General features: G+C 35.5%; 1 protein-coding gene and 1 non-coding gene across 4 annotated transcripts in view; both read right to left on the minus strand.

Annotated features, from left to right (window-relative positions):
* Positions 1–11,601, minus strand: part of LOC146487375 (uncharacterized) — a 31,194-nt gene extending 19,593 nt beyond the window's left edge. The window contains exons 1-5 of one of the 3 annotated variants that reach the window (XM_085087429.1): positions 11,228–11,601; positions 9,012–9,101; positions 8,397–8,473; positions 2,182–2,311; positions 992–1,108 (exon numbers count right to left, since the gene is read on the minus strand). In XM_085087429.1, coding sequence (XP_084943555.1) covers positions 992–1,108; positions 2,182–2,311; positions 8,397–8,473; positions 9,012–9,101; positions 11,228–11,347 — 534 coding nt within the window. In that variant the 5' untranslated portion in view covers positions 11,348–11,601. The other 2 variants (XM_085087440.1, XM_085087433.1) reach the window with 2 other exon arrangements.
* Trnas-gga (transfer RNA serine (anticodon GGA)) lies at positions 3,666–3,738 on the minus strand. The gene has a single exon. It is a non-coding gene; the product is annotated as a tRNA-Ser (tRNA).
* Positions 11,602–14,450: the final 2,849 nt, after the last annotated feature.

A 14,450-nucleotide genomic window follows, 5' to 3' on the forward strand; every position in this document is an offset into this window, starting at 1 on the left:
ATTGTAAAATTAAATTTACAGTTCTTCTTTTAGTCTACAAATGCCTTCGCAACATGGCGCCAACATGTCATTTCTGCCTGATGCTACTGAGTTAAGAAAATCTTGACTACGTCATGTTCTCTCAGATCTACATCCATGAAATACTTGCCAGAACAAAGATTGCGCCTAATGAACTTTGGTGATAGAGCTTTTAGGGTCACCAGTCACAAATTATGGAATAACTTGCCACTGGCACTAAGGACAAGTAATTCCATTGACACATTTAAAAAGGGATTGAAAACTTATTTATTTGAACAGTTTCTAACAAGTGGTTGTTATTGATTTTAATTAATTTAACACATTTTTCTTTTTTTGCCTCTTATTTATAAGCATTAATAAATTTACATGTACATTTAAATGATGTATAATTTTATATCATTTCTCAAATTTACTATTATAATTAATAGATATTGGTGTAAGTTTTATACTTTTGTTATTTGAATGTAAAGTGCCTTGAACTCTGGATATGTGCATTATATAAATTACAATAATATTAATCCTATGAAATAAATGTGATGGTATATTTCAAGCCTGGTGTATGAATGAGAATGATGTATTATTCTAGAAAGTGACACAGGCATTCTCGGAAAAAAGAAATCTGAGTGCTCACTATCAGGAGTCGAAGCTAAGAGCTTCCGATTACTAGTTCAGATGCTCTACCACAAATATCCTGCATACTGCTAGGATTTGAACGTCGAACATGTTGTATATGAAATAAATGTGATGGTATATTTCAAGCCTGGTGAATGAATGAGAATGATGTACATGTATTATTCTAGAAAGTGACACAGGCATACTTGGATAAAAGAAATCTGAGTGCTCTTATCAGTGACTTTCTAGAATAATACATCATTCTCAATATTAATCCTTTACCCCAAGTTCATCCCTGTTACACCCCCTCCCTCCCCCTGTCACTTCCAGTGACAAAAAAATTCACACTTGTCTTACTCACATGGTACATGTTGAGGAAGTCCTGATCGGGTGTTCTAGAGCGACGGTCATCTTCATCTGAATTGGTTTGGTGAGCAGAAGACTGGATCGAAAGTTTCCTTTCAGGTACAGGCTGAGACTGAATAAAAACAGAGAAACAATGTCATCATGTGCAGGACTACTATGCTATGGAAAAAAAACAGGTTCCTTCACTTGAAGTCACCATAGAACAGTGTTAATACTGGATGGGATGTTATCTGATGAAAAGCCCCTCTACCACACTTGTAAACCCCTCCCCCTCTCCCTTGTTAAAGGCCAACCAGTCTGGATGGTGACCAAACCAGTTGTTGAAAATCCTGATTAAGCTAATGTTGGGTTAGGGTTAATGATTCAAGTTTAATAATTATTACTAATCAATTTAAAGGATCTTCCAAAAGATTTTTGTCCCTTAGTTCTGACTTACAGAGCTCTGTATAGACTTTTCCTTACCATTAGCTTAAAATAAGCTTTTTTTTAAAAAACAAAACAAAAACAAAAACAATACAACAACACTTTTAATGAGCGGAATGAAAACCTTGAATAACGTTTAATCAGGGATTAGCTCATTAATCAGCTAAATGTTCCAAACATGGCTGTTAATTTAAAACTTTTAGGAATTTAGACTAGGATGAATAAAATTTAATAAAACAACAAACAAATAAATAAAGACAAAACTAAAGTAAGAGATCAAAGTTTGGAGCAAAACATTGACTGGTACATATGTACAATACATGAAAATCTTGGCAAATTTGGAGTGTTTTTATGACTTCTTGGCCAAATCTAAGTTATATGTACATGTACACCTGCACCCTTTACATGAAGGCCCCCTTCAGAATGAACTTTGGGAGCGGGACCAGTCACAGAATAAAATAAATTTAAACAGCTGATGCGTAAACCATTGCCTAGCGAACAGAGAGACACATATTAACATCTAAAAACAATCCAGATGCACCCTGGAGGCATATCTAAAACCTCTGATCTCCTAAACACCCAATTTTATGATAGGGTGATGTAATATTTGCAATTATACTAATATGTTGGAGTCTTGTACTGGAGTAAGTGCCATGTGTAGCACATACTGCATAACAGCAGCCTAGAGCTACGGGCTTGATAAAGGTATGTATTACATGTATCACTATTAGAATTGAGCTTAAAGCAACAGTTTATATAAACCTGGCTTCTGTTAGACTCCCAAACTGTTTCCATAGAATGAGTATTGTTTCCATTGTAGTGATGTCTTTCATCCTCAAAACTCGTTTCCTTTTTTCCCTGTGGGCACAGCTCCACACGAAATGTATTTGAGTGTTTGGACAGTCAAGACAAAATTAGTTTATATCATTCTTTAGAATTAACTAAATTATCCCATTCAGTCAAAAGTTTAATCTGAGTGTGAAAAATAATTCTCCAAGAAGAAACTTGGCCCATGTTATTTAAACTGCTCAATTTAGATTGTAGACTTTCTAAACTTAGCCCTTTCCAATATTATTTTCCCCCTTCACTCATGTTTCCGGTATGTTGGTTTGGGTTCCCTTGTTATAAAGACTTCTCGCGACATTTGCTGTAGCTGTCACGACTTGGTCGCTCACTTTCCTGACTTCATCACTTAAAGAAGGTGACTTGTCGCAAGTCTATTTAGATTTCCAAGGGTAGAGTTCCAGATAAGGGAGGGGTCTCAGGTCAAAACCCAAGAAAGCTGGCTTCTTGACCTGACAAACTGAATGGAGACTTAGAGAAGATTTGGAGAGAACCAGAGTGGTACTTTAGATACACCAAACACCTTAACTTGTTTGACAGCTAGAACTTAACAAGATTGGAAAACTGTTTTCAACTGAAGGCTTTCTTATATTTAAATTCCAATCTTGGCCATCATTGGCCATGCAGCGTAACAGTCGCAATGCACTAGTTAACATAGTGACATGACAGTGATGTGACGTTTAAGGCTTTTCAAAGTGTTATAAAATATATAGCTAGTATTTACTGGAATAATCAAATTTTAACTCATAGACTGATGTTACATTATAACTAAATAAAGCTTTATAAAAGTAGAATTGTATTGAGATTAAATTACTGCAAAATATGAAACCCGACACTTCTTTTTCGGTAATTGTGAAGAACAGCTCCCCACTACCGACTGTCGGCTAACTGTCGGTCAACTGTTGGCCGACAGTTAACCGACAGTCGGTCAACAGATTACTGACAGGCTACCGACAGCTACGTTCTACTTAAAAATTTCTCTGCAAAATAACTAAACAAACAAGACTCTTACCAAAAACATACTCGATATTATTACATTGTATAATTATTCTCTTGTTTCTTTCTCCATGACCGCTTTTGAAGCGAAGCTGTCAACTGTTTGCTCGAGAACTTCGCTTAATTTCACGACCAAGAGTAGATTTGAAAATCTTTTTCAATGCTGAGCAGTTAAGATTATATTTTACACAAAAATCAAGATAAAAAGTTTCACCCCAATTTTTTTTTTGCAAACTTTAGATTGTTTTAAGAAAATTGTGTCTAGCAAAAAATCATGAATAAATTTTATATGATACTTACAAACTAACAGAATGAAGTCATAGACTGAGGTTAAATCGAAGAAAGATCCTCACAGTTAGTATGCAACTTAATTAAGCAGTTGGGAAAAGAAAGCCTGAAAAAAATTCAGGCTTGAACGGGAATCGAACCCATGACGTCTGCAATTCCGGTGCAGTGCTCTTCCAACTGAGCTAACAAGCCAACTGGGAGCTGGTCATTTGTGAATATATGTTTTAAATACATATTCCTATAAATTTCACTTACACTGAGGTTACATGTACAAAGCTTAAAGATTGGAAATTATAGCATTGTATTATGAATCTTAAATTACTGCAAAATATGAAACCTACATGTATTTTCAATGCTGATCAGTTAAAGATGTATTTTAGACAAAAATCATGAAGATAAAAAATTTAACCCAAAATGTTTTGCAAACTTAAGATTTTTTCAATAAAATGGTGTCAAGCAAAAAAAAAATTATGAATAAATTTTATATGATACTTACAAACTAACAGAATGATGTATTCTTGGCATATATTTTAACAGACAAATAATTAACCTAGAAAAGCTAAGAGCCACACCATTTCAGATTACACAGCTTGATGATTTAACACAGCTGAATGAGCTGCCATCAAATCAACAAGGTGCTGTCTATCCAAAATACAAGAAAAATATAATTCTTGGGAAGTGATGCAAATGAATAAACTACAGTTTGAAGAAAGAGTGGCTTACTTTCTCGCTATAAATTAGCTTGATGTGTTTCAGTCTGTGAATACAAGATATTAAAATAAAGTACTGTCTGTGAATCAGAATTTGACGCTTAAATTGTGTTGAGGCATATCATAGCACGTAAACACAAAATGTCAAGATGGCTATAAAATGTAAATTGAACATCCAATCTTCCATTTCTTGAATTTACATCAAAACAAGTGAACCTCAACATTATTTAAATATAAACAGCAAATCTAGAAGGCGTTGGAGAATTAGAAGTGATACCGTCAAAAAGTAACTGAACACAGCACATGCATTGAGCAAAATTCTAACAGTGAAAAAATTAACTGTTAGTAATGTCTACTGATTAAATAAATGCCATTGATGAGCTCTTAGTCGCTACACAAGAGTCACAAAATAAAGGTTCCTTACTGTGACAACGGTTTCTTCAGGCTTCAACAGGAAGCTTACAACCTTCTTGTCATTTTTATCCAAAATCACCACTGGAAGACCGAGCTTCACAAAGGACAGATCCCTGAGTGACTTCTCACTGGCCACAACAACTTTAAGCTTTCTTGTTAAGTATTTATCCCCTGTAGCAGAGCGAAGAACATCACAGAGTGTGCCTGTCTTCTCAATTGAAATCCATTTAGGGCCATAGAGGATCTTCTCTTCACATGATACTCTTACACAGAAAAGCAACATTACATTCAAGACTCTTTACTCATGTGCTCCTTAATTCTTTTGGTGTCCAAGTACACCAAGGAAACATTTTTGATTTCAGTTTTAAAGGATCTGTTCAGTAAAATCCTACATGACAAGTGGATTCTGGTAGTTGACTCATTATAATTTAATACAAATTATTTAGGAAACTGTGATCAGACAGTAAAAAGCTTTAAGTCAAATGGAATCAAAATAAATAAGAAAGTCACTGACCACACTTGATAAATATTTTTTTGTAAAAAAGATTCAGGTTGAAAAGAAATAAAATTTTTGACACTATTCTATGATTTCAAGACAAAAACTTCACAACTGCCAACCACATGGAATTTACATATCAGCTGATCTCTTAGAATAAATTCAATATTGTCTGAGCTGAATTTGTAAGGAAATGTATATTATAACGATTGCTTTGTTCACAAAAATCTTAAACAGAATAAAAAGCCAATTTGAAGCAAAAAATTCTCATCACCAAATCTCACAGTATCTCTAAAACAGAACACCCTAAAAATTTCTCAAATCCACCCTTCCCTAAACTGTCACAAAACCACATGAACAGATTATAATATTTTCTGCTTCAAAAGCAAACAAAGATATTTAATCCTTTCATATGCTAATTATTCATTTTTTTGTCATAAGCTTTCACCATTGGCCCGACCAGGGTTAAAACACTTCTACAAATGTAAATAAAAGTAAAAGCTTGATTATTTTGGCTAAAAACAAGATGCCTAGCCTTAGATAATACTAAGAGAGCCAGGATTTCTCATACAAAATATGCCCTAATTCAAACATAGCTTTGGTTGAATTTGAAGTTGTGGGAACCAGTAATTCATGCTGTTTCTAGACCTGTGGCACCTGCCATGTTGTCAAAACACCACCTGTCTGGGGGGCCATGCCTCGTGAAGCAAATCCCACAATGCACTGCAGGTGTCTTTAACTTATGAAGTATGTAAGTTAAATATAGTGCAACAATTTCAGTGGAAAAGCAGTATGCTCAACATACTGATGTATACACCCAGTAACAATTTGAATGGAAAATTTCAGTAAAATACACTGTACATGTATGCTTATTACTGTGTGAGTGATACACTCTGTTATATGGTGTGACAGTTTGCACTGAAATTTACTGTAACAAAAAATACTGCCTAAAAAAATAATTGCAATTATATTTTAGCTAGATGCATACATGTATGTATTCAAGATTTATGGTGCAATAGCTTCCACTTTTGACCAAACATTTACCTACTCGACTTAGTGAGTATATTTTCTTTCATGGTGCTATAATTTTCATTTACATTATTTGAATACCAAACATTATAAAATTTTAATGCAAACATTAATTTCTCATCTCAGTACACCGACTTGACAACAAAAAAATGCAACCTTAGTGCTAAACAAAGGATTTCCACTGGCAGAATGAAGAATTATACTCATGAAAAGCAAATAAATGCATTGTAGTCTATTCAGCACCAGCGTGATAATTATATCTCTGAACATACAAGGCATTATATATGTTAATAAATGTACATTTTTTACTAAATATGTTGTACAGTCATATCAAACATCAATCTACAGCAGGCTTTGGTGAGTTTTTACATTCAAATGAATTTAGACTCAACCTTTTCCAAAGAAATTGATTTTTCTCTTACTGAAAGTGTGCCTTACAATTTAAGCACTATTTACATGCAGAAGTTTAGCCCATCAGTAACCATGAAGTACCACTTTAATGTTGCCATTATACCTGACAGAATGAAATGCAATTTGACAACTGTTCAAATTAGCATAAAGCATAAGTTTAAAAAACGAAAGCAATAAGAATACCATTGTTTATCTACCAAAAGGTCTGACAAAAAAAAGCAAATAATAAAATACAAAAATGTATGTTCAAACCGGTGTACATGTATATAACACAAAATTTTGATTACTGACAATAATTTCAACAAAAATAAAAATAAAAATAAAAAGTTTTACATGAAAAATATGAAATGTGTTTAGCACAGTAATAATGCAAACCTAGACATTTGACACAAAAATTACAGTAAAGCTAAATTTTCTAATGACAAAACAGAAGCATTTTATACCTGGTTTTGCACATGGACTATTGGCTGGCAACAAGGACACAATACAGGTAGATACGGATGAGAGCAGATGTATGTGTTTTGATCGCCATTATCAAAAGTGGCCCTGGAAATGGTGTCTGAAAAACACACCATGTATATTCTCTCCTCTTCAAATTTCTTCTGCATAATTCACCAACACCAAACTTTGTACCATGTAGATGCTGTTAATCCTGGAAAACTGATGAAGGATTCCATCTATAAACTGATGAAACTCACACTATACACAAACCAAACAACTGGTTCCAGCCAGATCTGAAAATAACAGATCATTTGCATATCTTTATGCTGGGTTTTAATTTCGGTAGAGTGCCAGACACCGTGAGAACCAATCAAAGTACATGCCTATTATTAAATTATTCAAACATATGCGAACTAAAATTGACAGCTGTTGGAATATATTTTTTGGGCCTGAGCTTTCTTGGAAACACAAATTTCCAGGGATGTCTATATATAAAATGTGTTGGTTTAAAAAACTAGATTTTAACCATGCAAATACAGTATACTAAAAATACATAACATGTAAAAAGCTTTTCACAAATTAAAGCACTAAATGAAGAACTCTTCTAAGGTGTCCATCATATTCTAATTATATTTCAGGTAACCAATAATTAAAAATTTTAAACCTAGAAAGTCATGCTCAGGACAAGATATCACATGACATATTTAATTTTTAAAACACTCTAGTCAGCTGCTATAGGGCAATGGGCTCATGTAAAAATATTAATTTACGTAGTTACATTGAAATTCTCAATTTGTTTGCTTTATAGAATTTAAGTCCTGCATATAGCTATATAGATTAAGCACACTACAATGTACACTCATCAGTAAATAAAGTATTTTTTAATTTTGTACAAACAAAATAAAGACAAAAGAGGGTAAGCCCAGAGTCCAGCACAGAAAAAATCTACTAGCCTAATAAGGACATACTGTATAAATTTCTTATAATGATTGAAGTAATTATGACTGCAGCATGGCTATTGGCCATTTAGATTCTTTTTTATAAAGATGGTTGTCATGGACACTAAAATACATGTATGAGCCAACTTAAGCCTATGACCCAAATATTAAAAAAACTCTAACTTACAGTAGAAGTGTAATTTTACAAAAAGTTGTTACTGTGTTTTCATTAGGCTTCATAAAATAAAAAATGCTGTTCAGATACAGTAATTAAAGTGATTAGAACAACACGCTGAAACTAGTTGTAATAGAATAGTTAAATATTATTCATTATTCAGTACCTGAAACAATGCAATATGTTGTTCAAGCCAGGATTTAACAATAGAAGCTTTAAAATTAGTTAAAAGGATATCATATCCAAATCGAACGTTGTCCCTCAATTTTAGGTTCACTGGCTGCTGCTTAATTCTCATGTCATTCACAAAGGTCTGAAATGTCAAAATCATTTGTTAATGAACAACTTAAACATTCTAAACTTAAAATTTTATGAATTAAATATACAAAAAAAATAATGTTCAATACATGAACTGTATATACTGTCAAGCTAATGTACCTAGGGGGATGTAAAAGCTATAGGGAGTTTCAAATTTTTCTGTATTAATGGTACGTTTCTTTCAATTCTTGTTGCTGCCCCTTCTCTTGAAGGGGTGGAAAATAATAATTTATGCGGAGCTAGGGTAAGGGACCATTAATTTCTCATGGGTGGGTGGCTGGACTCTCACTGTCAGTATTTTTTATGCAACAAGCTTCCTTTTTCCCCCCAAAGAAAAATGTGGAAAAAAAAGACATGTATGTATAGGGTTTCTTTTCTCCATGGCAACCCACCTCATACAATAAAAGAAATTAGCCTTAATGTTTTTTTTGCCTGACAGCTAATTGAATAACCTCAAATAATTGATAATCAGCATGCTTCTATTTCATGTACCGGTACATGTAGTTCATAGTAACTAAGTATTAAACACTTACACCATTCAAAGTTCCAAGATCGTGTAATTTGTAATCTCTGTCCTCTGTATTTACTGAGATCACAGCATGCTGCTTATCCACACTTCTTGACTAAAATGACAAAATGTGATGATAACATACAGAAGGACTAAAGCTTTCATTTCATTTAAAATTAATACATTAAAACTATTAACATTTTCATGCAATCAATATGGACAGCACTGGAAGTAAAACCTTTACAGTGTACTCAAAACAAACTAAAGTTAAAGTTGCATATGGGTGGTGTTACAGATAGAAATGTTGGAGAGGAAAGATTGCATGAGGAGCCAAAAGAGCATCTAGCCTGCGACGGAAGCTTAATGTTACATAAGGCATGGTTCAATTGTGTGTATTGCCTAGAGAGGCTAAAGGTCTAGGCTACTGCCTTATTAAGAGACAAGCAACAGAAAGTACAGATGAACATTGCATTGCTGTAATTGTTGCAAAATAATGTAGAAGTCAGTTCTGCCTTACCTAATGATTGGCAGGCACAGTAAGCTGTGCACAACATACAGACTTATCTTTCAAGCAACTGCATGGTCTAACAAGCTTCATGCAAATTGCCTTGTAACACCACAATGCACTACATGTATTTTCAGTCACTGCATGAGTTACACGATAGAACATTGCCTAGTGTATTAATATGCTACTATCACCGTCAAGGTTTTCGTGAAGACGCAAAGTCCTGCAACCTCAAACCATTTACCTTCCAAATGAGAGTCCAACCTGCATCATAGTGCCTCCAGCCACTCAACAGATACTAAATAAATTCACTGACACATATAATATTTATACGCTCAAAAGATTCTATCTAGTTTTCTCCACTGGGAAATATTACTTAGGGACTGGTCATTTTTACAAGATATGGAGGGCTAGGTGGAGGGGGAGGGAGCATTGACTAGAAAAAACAAAAAAACAAAAAAACAAACGGCTTCAAAGGGGGTCATCCACAAAACCATGCAGGATTCTGATGACCTGATCACTGAGACAGTTATTATTCGCCAGTAGTGATATGAACTGTAAATCCAGTTTTCATTTCTTTTCTTTTTATTTCCTTTAGCAGGGGGAAATCAGTCAAAAAGAAAAGAATTCCAGGGAAAGTCAGGTAGAAAAAAAAATTCTTAAGGTTGATTTAGACAGTACAACTTTTGCTTATGACTGTCGCATGTGATTTCTGGAGCGCACGCTACTCGCGTCATGCAAACATCACACACAACTATCGTCACTCAACATTGCCTAATTACCTAATCCTACATATACAACATTTTTTGTGACGTACACAACATTCGCAAGCGAGTTGTAGGTTTGACTTACACAAAACAATTTGTATCATAGGCCTGTCTGGAGCTTGTCGCATGCAACAAACTCGTACCATGTAAAATCGCCCTTTAGATGGATTAAAATCCAAGAGGCAACCCACCCCTCCCCTATAAAAATAAATGGTTGCTTAATATTATTAGGAGCCAACCAGACTTAAAACTCTGTAGAAAATAATTATATGTTAGAATGAAAAGTTAAAAGAAATGTCATTTCAGCTGCAGCTGGTTTGGACTGGAATTTGGATATATTAATTATTATTGTTAGCTCTTGTTCATGGAGGAAGATCAGAGACCCTCAGAGGGAGTAATGACTCCCTTCTCAGAGAAAATCCCTGTACCAAATTTTAACTCAAATTCGTGAATGCCGGCACATGCACGTTTATTCTATCAATCGCAGTAGTTTGTTATTAAAATTTCTCTGTATTGTAAGTGAAAAGTGTGCAGCTTGAGTATTACATTTACTGGGAGTAATTATTTCTGGCTGTCAAAAATTTGATCAAGAACTGTATTTTCCACTTATAAGCTCTGTTGAATAAGACAGCTGTCTACAGTACTGATTCTTTACATGTATGTATCGGATAAATCCTTTCTTTAATTACCAAATTAGCAACTTGCATGACAATATTATGAACATGACACCTCTCCGATCGAAGGTGTGCAAAAATTTAAGTATTTGAATCACAAAATAAAAATTGAGCGACATTTCCACATTAGTACGTCGAAAATAATATTCACACACAAAGCATAAACATAAATTCTCGCCGCGGGAGAGGTCAAGAAATACGAAAGCGTGCAAAGATTCAAGATTTTTTCCTCGGGGCGATTCTCGCTGCGAGAACTGACGAGAATTCTTGCTAAACCGAAATTAATTAATCCTACCTTAAGCGTTAAATCCATGTCATCTTCTCTTCCTACAAAAAAATTTGGCTCCGAAAGCTTGTAATAAGTGCCTTCTGGACTCAAAAGAGCCCAGGATTCACCACCTGTACATGTCTTCATCGCTAGCAACAAGCGAAGCTCCTCCTGGCCGCAAACCCACGCTTTCTTGTCAAAGAAATTCTTCTTGGAGTAAACAAACAGCTCGAATGTCGCAGCATTTTGTACTTTATGTGCAACCTTTCACTTCATTAAGAGATAACAGTGATTTATCGTGTAACCGGAGTAAAAACAGACGCCAGACAAGTTCATTTTCTCCGAACTTGAAGAAGAAATCGTCGTCGAAAATCTTGGTGGACATTTGTTTTTGCAATAAAACCAAGGCCGCTGCTCTAAGTGATGTACTGTCGGCTCAAGTAATACATTCCTTTCCGCCAATTTTCCGATCGGCGCGACTCTCGCCTTCCTCGCGGGGTCGCGGTCGCACCTCAACTCTTCCTGCCCTGTGCGCAAATGTTCATGGAAACCACTTACAGCCAACTCCCTTTATTGCAAACAACGAGTTAGTGTCCTTTATGGCGAGAGTCCATAATAGCAGGAATTAATTTATTTTTGGCTGGGAATTTAGCTGCTACAGGAGCTAATAATCCCTGATTATGGCTCCTGGTGGGCTGTTCTTGTAGGCCCTTCTCCAAAACGGCGGCCAAAAATTCAAATAAGTTAAAATTAAAAACGTATAGCAGCGCTAGAAAGAGCACTTTTGCTTTAGTAACCCTGCAAAGTTTCAGTATATCAGGTGTAATATCAGCGGAGAAAATGTAAGTTGAAAAATGAAAAATTTACAGACTTTTGTATGACTGGGGGTATGACGTTTACCCCACAGTCATACAAACGTCTGTAAATTTGTCAAATTTCATCTTACATTTCCTAAGCTGATATAACACCTAATATACTGAAACTTTGCAAGGTTACTAAAGTAAAGGTGCTATTTCCAGTGCTGGTATCAGTTTTTCATTCAGTTCAATTTTACCTCATTCAAATCTGTTGCCGCCATTTTGGAGAAGGGTATATTAGCGGGGCGTTCTTAAAAGCGAGGTGTCCGCAAGGCGAGAGTTGACCGTACATGGTGTTGCAATCACCAGAAAATTCTGGATTTGGTAAAGCTTGAGAGCTGTACTATATCCAGGCCGATTTCTAAAAAAAAAAAAGAAGTAGAAACGTTTTCAGACTTTCAGACCAAAATGATTAAAATCTATACCTTATTTCAGACCAAATCTGAAGTCTCAAAAGACATACCCTTTGGCGCCTGCTCTTCTGATAGGAATGCTCGGTTTCACTCTCCACATTTCAGGCACTAAAGAAGTGCTAGTACTCCAAGGCTGGTCTCTTTGATATCAGAACTGAAAACTCACGTTTTTGTTACCACTAGCTGAAAATGTATTTTAAACAAGGAAGACAACATAATTAGCCTTTTGGAGGAGGCTTGTTAAAGGAAGCTATTTTTTTGACGCAGCTTTTGTAGGTAGGTAGGTAGGTAGGTGCAAAGAATTCGGTTATTGTTCAAGTTTCTGAAAATTTCCAGTTTATTTTTTTCTTTGAAGTCTAAATATTGCACGAGATTTCAAATTTTAATGATAGGACTGGACCTCTAACAAGCTTAAGTAAAATAGTTTTGTTTTGGTGTTTGAAACAGTTTAACACGAAATTTTTAACCAGAGATGTTTTAGGTTAAGCCAAGTAGGATTAGAACTCATAAAGAGCTTTTTGGTTTTCCTCAGACTCTATTGGTCCGGCTTTCATTCGGTTGGAAATGAAAATCAAAATCATTTGTGGGATTCAATCTGTGAGAGACGGATTATCCGTGTTATTTGAAGCTCCTATCTCACACTGGGAAGAATAATTTGTCAGAAGTCAGAAGGGTTTTGAGCCTTCCGCGTGAAAACGCTCTAAACAGCCATTGATTGAATAAAGTACCGTCCAAGCGTGGGGTTTTCGACCGTTTGATTTAAAAACGAAGGGTATTTTTAAAACGCAGGCATTTTGCCCACAAGTATTTGCTTTAATTAGGCACACATGAACCGCCTGAAAGCGGAGCGGCCGCGAGCAACAAAAACGAGGGACGCCCTCCCCAGTCCCTTATCGTTTTCGTTCCTCTCGCCCTCTAGTTAGTAAACGATTCGACTGTGGATCGCATTTGGTTGTGTATTGCAAGAGTAAATAAAGATTAAATGAATGTAAATATATGAACATATACTTTGAATTGCGGATGAAAGATCAAATAGAAGAAAGATTCTCGCAGTTAGTACGCAACTTAAGAAGTTGCGAAAAGAAAGCCTGAAAAAAACTTCCGGCTTGAAAGGGATTCGATAGCTCAGTTGAGCACTGCACTGCACTGGCATCGCAGAGGCCATGGGTTCGAGTCCCGCTTAAGCCTGAATTTTTTTCAGGTTTTCTTTTCAGCGCATCTGCTTAAGTTGCGTATTAACAGCGAGAATCTTTCTTCTATTTGATAAATAAAGATTTTCGCCGTTGTTGTTGTTCTTTCTGTAAACTTCGGTCGATGTTGTTACGTGTTTCCGAAAACGACAAATCTCCGTTTTCAAATATATCGGTTCACTTTAGGCAGTGTTTTCGAGAACCCCTGTTTTCGGAGCGTTGTCTCCAGTATTCGTGTGTACGGAAGGCCTAAAGAGAGGAAAAAGATCCCCGTTTTCGAATAAAAACGATCAAAAACGAACGCGTGTATGTGCGGCGCGTCAACTGAAAATAGTTCGTCCAGACGCACAATACATCATGTGCCCGTCTTTACACTAGATACGCATAGCCAGACGAACAACAAATGTTTGCCAAGGTTCGTCCTGACAGATAATGCTTTTCTAGTATAAAAACGGCCAATGACTGGGAAAACTTTGGAAAAGTACTGGCTTAATCACAGGTGATCACAGAGGAACGTTCTACTATATTTAAAACAACAGGATGGAAAATCAAGTTCAAAGTTTTTTTTTATTGATCTCATTTCCACACAAGGCCATTAATTTCTATAAAGTTACGTGTCTTGGGTAACTGAATTTCCCTTGTACCGTCAAAGAAAAAAAGAAAAATACTGCGTCATAGAGCGGCTCCCTTGGGACCTAAGAAATAATGCCGACCAATCAAAAAACGTAAATTACACAACGAACCAATCAAAATTCAAAGCAATACCTGCCAAAGCGGAAAAGCGCGCGAA

This window comes from Pavona decussata, unplaced genomic scaffold (genome assembly GCF_977016875.1).
Source record: "Pavona decussata unplaced genomic scaffold, jaPavDecu1.1 SCAFFOLD_16, whole genome shotgun sequence".
Lineage (NCBI taxonomy): Eukaryota > Metazoa > Cnidaria > Anthozoa > Scleractinia > Agariciidae > Pavona > Pavona decussata.